The sequence below is a fragment of the Onychostoma macrolepis genome, chromosome 21 (assembly GCF_012432095.1).
Source record: "Onychostoma macrolepis isolate SWU-2019 chromosome 21, ASM1243209v1, whole genome shotgun sequence".
In the NCBI taxonomy this organism is placed as follows: Eukaryota; Metazoa; Chordata; class Actinopteri; order Cypriniformes; family Cyprinidae; genus Onychostoma; species Onychostoma macrolepis.
In genome coordinates this window covers 19,981,397-19,990,152 of record NC_081175.1, presented here as the reverse complement: position 1 = coordinate 19,990,152, position 8,756 = coordinate 19,981,397, and the positions used below count along the sequence as shown (strand labels likewise).

The 8,756-nt window shown below is 36.5% G+C and overlaps 1 protein-coding gene across 1 annotated transcript; it reads left to right on the top strand.

The window, feature by feature from the left end:
• Positions 1-3,493: 3,493 nt before the first annotated feature.
• On the top strand, positions 3,494-8,470 carry LOC131528357 (macrophage mannose receptor 1-like). The gene is made up of 10 exons (XM_058757451.1): positions 3,494-3,515; positions 3,627-3,653; positions 3,826-4,215; positions 4,332-4,682; positions 4,758-5,132; positions 5,217-5,591; positions 5,797-6,168; positions 6,259-6,603; positions 7,401-7,766; positions 8,025-8,470. The coding sequence occupies exons 2-10, from the start codon at positions 3,629-3,631 to the stop codon at positions 8,468-8,470; spliced, it is 3,045 nt and encodes a 1,014-aa protein (XP_058613434.1). The 5' UTR covers positions 3,494-3,515; positions 3,627-3,628.
• The last annotated feature ends 286 nt before the right edge of the window (positions 8,471-8,756 follow it).

Below are 8,756 nucleotides of genomic sequence, written 5' to 3'. Positions count from 1 at the left end.
TAATGTTGTAAGATATCGACCAAGCAAGGCATCTCCGATGAAAATTGTAAATAAATTAAGGATTCATTATTTATTAGTTAGTAGCCTATTAGTTATTATTTTAAGTTTTTTTTTTTTAAATTTTATTATTTTTATTTAGTCAATTATATATGAAGGGTTCAGATGCAAAAGCCTCTAAGTGCTATCTGAAATTTTCTTCTAAAATGAGAGCATTTTTCTCAGGTACAGCTTCTTTTCATTGTCATTAAAGTGAAATAACTGAACATAAACATAGGAGCCTGAGAAAATGCTCATTTTAGTAGAAAAATTCAGATAGCACTTCATATATAATTGACTAAATAATAAAAAAAAATACTTAAAATAATAACTAATAAAGAATCCTTAATTTATTTACAATTTTCATTGGGGATGTCTTGCTTGGTCGATATCTTACAACATTAAATACAGGAGATAAGATAATTCTAGAGCAAGAACAGAGATGAAAGCGTTTTATGCGAGAGTGAAGGAAATCCACCTGCGTGCATTCATATACTCACTCTCATGTTACAATAATACGCTCTTTACTTGACAGCTGTTGTTAAAATAACGCGATAGAAGCTGCCTCAAACTCAGAAATATAAAGAAATGAAGAATATTGTGTCTGAAAGCTGTGCGTGCCGTCCCCCCTCCCGCACCCTGCCCGGCGGTAATGGTACTGTCCAACCGCGAGCGCCGAACACGGAAATGGAGAATAATTAGTCATTTGTATGTTTGTTCAACAATCATATTCGGACGCAGCATTTATCTAGTTCATTTTGATAGTGCAAATTGAACAAAGCACTGCAAAGCCTTACACGGAGTTTCCTATTGTGAGAGAAAGTCAGAGTTGTGAGATATAAACTCGCAATTGCGAGAAAAAAAGTCAGAATTGTGAGTTTATATCTCAGAATTGCGACTTTATATCTCAGAATTGCAGTTTATATCTCAGAATTGTGAGTTTATATCTCAGAATTGCAGTTTATATCTCAGAATTCTGAGAAAAAGTCAGAATTGTGAGTTTATATCTCAGAATTGCGAGTTTATATCTCAGAATTTTGAGAAAAAGTCAGAATTGCGAGTTTATATCTCAGAATTGCGAGTTTATATCTCACAATTCTGAGAAAAGAAGTCAGAATTCTGAGATAAAAGTCGCAATAACCTTTTTATTTTTTATTCAATGGCGGAAACGGGCTTCCATACAATACCCCTCTCAACCCAATAATAATATAAATAAATAAAACTACTGTGAGAACAACAGAAAACAAATCACATGTTTCAGCTCCAGGAAGAATTTATCAGATGAGGACTTCCCAGCAACGCATTAAAAAAACTATTGTAGAACTGGTCTATGAGAGGTTAGGACAGCATTCCTGTACAAACAAATGGTTTTAGGTTTCATGGTTTATCAGATTACTTTGCATGTTCTCTCCCTTGCAAAAATTAACCATGGTTTTATTATATCTAATATTACGGTCTGAATATGGTTTAAATGTTTAACAAATAAGAAAATTTACAGTTAATACAAATAATGCAATGTTTCTTTTTTTGACCAGTTCTTGTTGATTGGTTAATAATAATTAATGTAGGTTGTCTGTACCCATATTATCCAAAGTGTTCTTCATGATTTTTTTGTGTATAATGAAAATTGTGTATTTTTGTGTATAATTAAAGGGGTGGTTTACTGCGATTTCACTTTTGTCATTTTAAATAGTGTGTAATGTTGCTGTTGGTGCATGAACAGTATCTGCAAAGTTGAGGTGCTGAAAGTTCAACGTAAGCGGAGATATCATCTTTTAAAAATCAGGAAGTTTAATGCCTACAAAAACGACTCCTATGGGACTACGACGAGATACTTCCCGGGTTGCATACGTAAAAAACCCATCAAACCCCTTCCTCCGGAACATGCAAAAAAGGGGGCAAGGCCATGTTCTGCGGCTGTGTCGAAGAGGAAGAGTTATAGTGGAGAGTTGTAGTCATGCCGTGTTATTTTCACCCAACTGTCAGGTCTTCTGTGTTCGGGCTTCCTACGGACACTGTAGTTCGTCAGCAATGGTTACAATTTATGTTTGATTATGTTCCTGACAATTACAATCCTAATTTAGCTCTCTGTGCTGCGCATTTTACGGAAGACAGCTTCCAGAATCTACACGAGTTCAATGCCGGATTCTCACAGAAACTATTACTAAAACATGGAGCAGTTACAACTTTAAAACCAGAGGCAGCAGTTGTTGGGCCACAACCTGTAAGTAAGATTTCATAATTTTAAATGTATTTGCATGTATAATTTCAGACGTAATGTTTTAGTTTTATCAAGGACGTAAACAAATGCTAACGCTGGCTTTAGTAGCCAGCTAGTTAAATGCTATTTTGTGTGTATAAGACAAACGTGTACAAACTTCAAAATATTATATGTAATCACAACAGCAAACTTCCATTCAGAAACGTTTGTAAGAGCCGTGCTTGCGGAAGTTCTGCTTGACTCTCTTCATTACCGCTTTCTGGGTCTAATTCTGGCTCAAACTGATACGGCAACATTGACACCATTATTTACATTTGACCGGAGCACATGCGACTGTCGCCCGTGAAGGTAATGGGCGTGAAGTTTCCGGACAATGTGCAGTACGCAGTTTAGCCAATCACAACACACCGGCCCAACTAACCAATCTGAGCCCATTGCCTGTTTCTGAGGGAGTGGTTTCAGAGAATCAGGAAGTCAACCGGTCGTTCAAATGACAGAGGAGAAAGCGGCTTACAATAAAGGTGAAATATATGAAAAATAAGGCGTTTTTTTAACAAACGAAACAAGAAGACATGTTATATTGCACCCCATAAACACAATCAAGCAAAGAAAAAAAGCAGTAAACCACCCCTTTAAGAAATCACTTAGCAATGATAATGGTGCAATTAAAAGAGTTTTCTTAGATTTAGAGTATTTGATCACTTGGGCACACATTTTAATTTTATATTTGTTCATCTATTTGTTAAGATATTGTTGATTGATGAAACAATGACAAATAAAAAGGTCATAGCAATCACAAGTTCAGATAATTCAAATGATGTCAGCACAGATAGCCTTGTGGGTAGCATCGCCGACATATGCTGTTGTGCTCCAGGTGTCCCAAGTTTGAATCCTGGCTTATGGACCTTTCCCAATGTCTCCCTCTTTGCTTCCTGTCACTGAAATACTATGAAAATAAAGGTGAAAAAATGCAAAATATAAATCTTAAAAAAAAAGATAATTCTTATTTTGATAGAAGAAACATTTGGAACAAGGACTGAGTAAAGCATTTGTTTCATGTAACCGCAGAATGTGGAAGATTTTTCCAGTTCTTTTTTTTACATTTAATACAGCAGTTATGTGACCCAACAGGTTTACTGATGTCAGGTGTGTTTATAAAATAATCCCTCCCACATTTAGTAAACAGTATAAATATTAAGACAGTCAGGTAATCTAAAACAAATCGGACAAGATAAAAGACGAGGCTTCAAATCAAAAGGTAAACTGTTGACCATTTTTAAAATGTCTTTTCCTCCTGGCATTTAAAGCATTACTTAGTGAAAAAATATACATATTTATTGATTTTACATGTGCATACTATTTTCCACAGCTATGTTTCCAGTGCTTCTGTTATCGGGTAAGACAAAAAATTTTATAAAATATTTTATCAGCAATTAAACTAACATTTTGTATAAGAGTATGATGTGGAAGCTACTAATATTACAGTAATTTATTGTATCATTTGGAGAATACAGATATTTAAACTGACCCTTTTGTACTTGTTCTCTTATTAAAAATTTCTTCAATAGGGTTTCTCACCTTCACCTTGAGTGTCCCTCTTGAGTATGTCTTTGTGAATGAATCCAAGACTTGGACAGAAGCTCAGAGATACTGCAGAGAGAAATACACTGATCTGGTGACCACTGAAAATGTACAACAGAGGGTCCAGTTGATCGACACAGTGAATAATGATTCCATTGATTTGGCCTGGATTGGACTCTATGATGATCTGAACAGTTGGAAATGGACTCTAGAGGACAGTGATTTCTTCAAAGTGGGAGAGAAAGACTTCAGGAACTGGTATAACCCAGGACCAGATAATTATGGAGGACAAAGTCTGTGTGTGTATATGAACATGTACAATGGCATATGGTATACATCATACTGTTTCAATTATCGTAGTTTTATCTGCTATGATGGTAAGCAGTTTCATCAATATTAGGACAATAAAAAACTATTAGCCTAATTGTGTTTCATTACAGGTCTGAAATAATCAACTCTCACTAATGCTCGATACTTTATTTAAATGTTTCAGGAAGACAGAATGCCAGTTCTAGTTATGTCATGGTTTATCAGTATACAAACTGGACTGAAGCTCAGAGATACTGCAGAGAACATCACACAGACCTTGTCAGTATCAGGAATGAGAGTGAAAACCAGAAGATCCAGTATTTATTAAGGAATCATTATTATTATGATGTTTGGATTGGACTATACAGAACCAGATCTTGGTCAGATCAGAGCAACTCTTCATTCAGTAACTGGAGGACAGGACAGCCAGATAATGCTGGAAACAGTGAATACTGCACTGCAGTGTCATTCAGTGACTCTGGGAAATGGACTGATAAATACTGCAATGACAGATTTGCTTTCATTTGCTACAGTGGTGAGTAGATGTCTATGTAGTGGCCAGGACTGTCAAAAAAAAATGTAATGTTAACATTTTACACTTTCTTCACAGTGTCATCTTTGACATCATCCCGTCAGTATCACTTTGTGAATGAGTCTAAGACCTGGACTGAAGCTCAGAGACACTGCAGACAGAATTACACTGATCTGGCCACCATTGATAACATGGAGGAAATGAACAGACTGATTAACACAGTTAATGGGAGTTACAATGGTTCAGCCTGGATTGGACTGTATGATGATGTGAACAGCTGGAGATGGTCACTGGAAGACAATGATTTCTATCAGGAAGGAGAGAGAGATTTCAGAAACTGGTATCATGAACCGGACAACAATGGTGGGAAGGAACTGTGTGTTTACATGGATTATAATGGCAAATGGTATGATATATCATGTGACAACCTGCTGCCATTCGTTTGCTATGATGGTAAGGACATTGCATTGTTTTTTTCCCAGTGAGTTTTTCTGTGCATATACCTGTATACTATTTGTTGTATATTTCATATCTTAGGTAGAGGGAATGCCACACAGAGTTACATCAGAATCAGTGATAGGAAAACCTGGTCAGAGGCTCGTAGATACTGCGGAGATCATTACACAGATCTTATCAATATGAGAAATCAGACTGAGAACCAGAGGATCCTTGAGACAGCAGGTGGAGGAGTCTGGATCGGACTGTACAGAAACAGAATTTGGTCAAATGGTCAGATTACCAAATATGAAGATTGGAGACCAGCCATTCCCCATTCACAACAACAACCAGATAATGGTTTATATGATTATGACCAGTGGGTTTTTCAGTACTGTACTGCTGTATCATTCAGTCATTCAGGCCGATGGACTGATGACAACTGCTTATCCAGCATGCCTTTCATCTGCTACAAGAGTGAGTTCAATTGCTCTCTTTTTATCACTTAAAATTTTTGCACAGACAAAAAATAATGAACAGACATTACAGAAAGTGATATTAAAAGCCAATGTATGGATATGTATAGAATATTTTATTTTTGAATGTATATAAAAACAATAAACACACACACACGTAGCTGATCTGCAGAGAAAAATCTCCGTTTTACATGTTAAATTTACAGAAACCTGCACACAATCTTCATGCACCCATCAGTATCACTTTGTATCGGAATCTAAGACCTGGACTGAAGCTCAGAGATACTGCAGACAGAATTACACTGATCTGGCCACCATTGATAACATGGAGGAAATGAACAGACTCTTTAAAACAGTGCGCAGGACTTACGGTAAAGCTTGGATTGGTCTGTATGATGATATGAACAGCTGGAGATGGTCTCTGGATAATACAGCATTAGAGGGAGGTTTTAAAAGCTGGTTTGTTCAGCAACAAGTGAATTCAGGTGGAAAGAGTCTGTGTGTGTATATGTCATATTATTGGGGAACATGGAGTGAAGCATCTTGCTACTATACACTTCCATTTGTTTGCTATGATGGTGAGAAACTTTTCATTTTTTTTTTTTGTTTTTAGAACAATATATTTACGATACCAAGATATATCACATATACATGTATATTCCTCACAGGAAGAGTGAATGCTACTGCAAGTTATGTGTATGTTTCTCAATACAAAAACTGGACTGAAGCTCAGAGTTACTGTAGAGAACATCACACAGACCTCATCAGTATCAGGAATGAGACTGAAAACATCAAACTTCAGACATTATTTCGATATTATTCCTCTTTTTGGATTGGACTATACAGAACCAGATCTTGGTCCGATCAGAGCAACTCTTCATTCAGTAACTGGAGGACAGGACAGCCAGATAATGCTGGAAACAGTGAATACTGCACTGCAGTGTCGTTTAGTTACTCTGGGAGCTGGACAGATGAAAACTGCAACACTGCATTACCTTCCATTTGCTACAGTGGTGAGTACTTCTTTCAGACCCCAATAGAGACTTGCCACAAACATACAGTACATTCTCAACTGACTGTGATACTATGCGCACCTCTGTTAAGATATACTTGAGGCTGACTTTGTTTTAGAAGACATAGGTTTACCACTTTCACTACCGTATGTTTAAAAAAAAAAAAAACAATACCTTGAATGTATTTAAGTGTACACCACTGTTTGGCAGCTATAGACCCTATGCAGCAGAGAAAAAAGCATGCAGCCATCTTTAGAACTTTGTCTTTGAACTTCCATTTCTGAAGTAGCTCTATAGCATCGCTGTTAAAGTTTACTTATTCCAGAGTTTACAAAAGTTATTATGTGCATTGTAATTATTGTAATTAAAAGTGGATGTCATAACACATTTCAGTAAACTGAGCAGTTTAAAAAAAAAAAAAACAGTTCATTCATAAATTCATATGACCTTGCCTTTACGCTGTGGAAATACAGTCCGGAAGACAGAAGTCACTGAGCGCAGCGCTAACAGGGATCAGAGCATAAGGTTTATAACAGACAGACTCAAACACTGTTCTTTAATTCAAGACATTGTTAATAAAAATCACAAAGATGGGAAAGAAAGATGTGGCCAATGTGATTTAGAAATGAGGTTATTTAACATTGATACATTCTTGTGCTTGTTTTTACACAGCGCTGATACAGATGATTTGTCTGTAACTGGTTAAAGAGTATGATCACAAGTATGCCACATATTCTGTTGATAGACTTTAGCTTGTACTGAACTTCTATCTTCACCCCTTTTTCCCATGTTGACAGCATCAGCATCATCCCGTCAGTATCACTTTGTGAATGAGTCTAAGAGCTGGACTGAAGCTCAGAGATACTGCAGACAGAATTACACTGATCTGGTCACCATTGATAACATGGAGGAAATGAACAGACTGATTAACACAGTTAATGGGAGTTACAATGGTTCAGCCTGGATTGGACTGTATGATGATGTGAACAGCTGGAGATGGTCACTGGAAGACAATGATTTCTATCAGGAAGGAGAGAGAGAGTTCAGAAACTGGTATCATGAACCAAGCAAGACAGCAAATGAACTCTGTGTTTACATGGATCATAATGGAAACTGGTTTGATTATTCATGTGACAACTACTTCTCATTTGTTTGTTACAATGGTAAGAGATCAAAAGTAGTTTTGTTTTTCTTATGAAGTCAAAGATCCTAAATTGTTCAGTAATTGTCTTCCGTATATAAACCCCAAATTCTTTGGAGAAAATGGACACATTTTTTTTTATTCTTTGATTTGAAGGTTTTCTGTTTTCAAATTGCCTTTTATTATACAGCTATACATTTGGTAGTAAAATGAATAAATTGGTTTACATCATTGATTTTAAAAAAATATATAAAAACATAAATTGTGTTTTTTATCTTAGGTAGAGTAAATTCCTCTCAGAAATATGTTCTGGTAACTGAGGGGAGGACCTGGTCTGGAGCTCAGAGCTACTGCAGAGAGAAATACACAGAATTGGCCAGTGTGAGGAATGAGACAGAGCGGCAACAGATACTGAATATAACACGTTATTATTATAGTTATGGGTATTATTATGGGTATAATGTATGGATTGGTCTGCACAGAAACAGACTGTGGTCAGATCAGAGCAACTCTTCATTCACATATTGGCTGCCATGGACTCAAGGTGTTGCTGCACAACCAGATAATGGTGATAATGTCCCAGGAGAGCAGGGATCTCAACACTGCACAGCTGTGTCTTTACAATATTTTGGCCAGTGGACAGATGAGAGCTGCTATGCCAGTTTGCCTTTCTTCTGTTACAGTGGTGAGAAAATACACTGTACCTACAGTACTATAATGAAATAAAAGAATAAACACCAGGGAAAATAAATTGCAATAAATTGTTGATCTGGGCCCGTATTCACAAAACATTTAAAACCTACGTATTCTTAAAACCTATTCACAAAGCTGCTAAGACAAATTTTTACTAAGGAATAGAGAGACGTTTTAAGCTAAGAGTAAGGACAGGGTTGACCTCGTTGCTATGGATGATGTCAGCATGCTTACTAACTACGCACACAGTGATTGGCTGATAGTCTCTGTCAGAGATTTATTCATAGAAATATTGTAGAGCACAATATTATGTTGCCGT

What these genes read in the sequence shown, in the direction of transcription:
- LOC131528357 (XM_058757451.1), top strand. Translation starts at nt 3,629, where the DNA reads ATGTTTCCAGTGCTTCTGTTATCGG. An exon ending in TCCATTTGTTTGCTATGATG is followed by an intron (nt 6,169 to 6,258) that starts GTGAGAAACTTT and finishes TATTCCTCACAG; the next exon opens with GAAGAGTGAATGCTACTGCA. An exon ending in ACCTTCCATTTGCTACAGTG is followed by an intron (nt 6,604 to 7,400) that starts GTGAGTACTTCT and finishes CCATGTTGACAG; the next exon opens with CATCAGCATCATCCCGTCAG.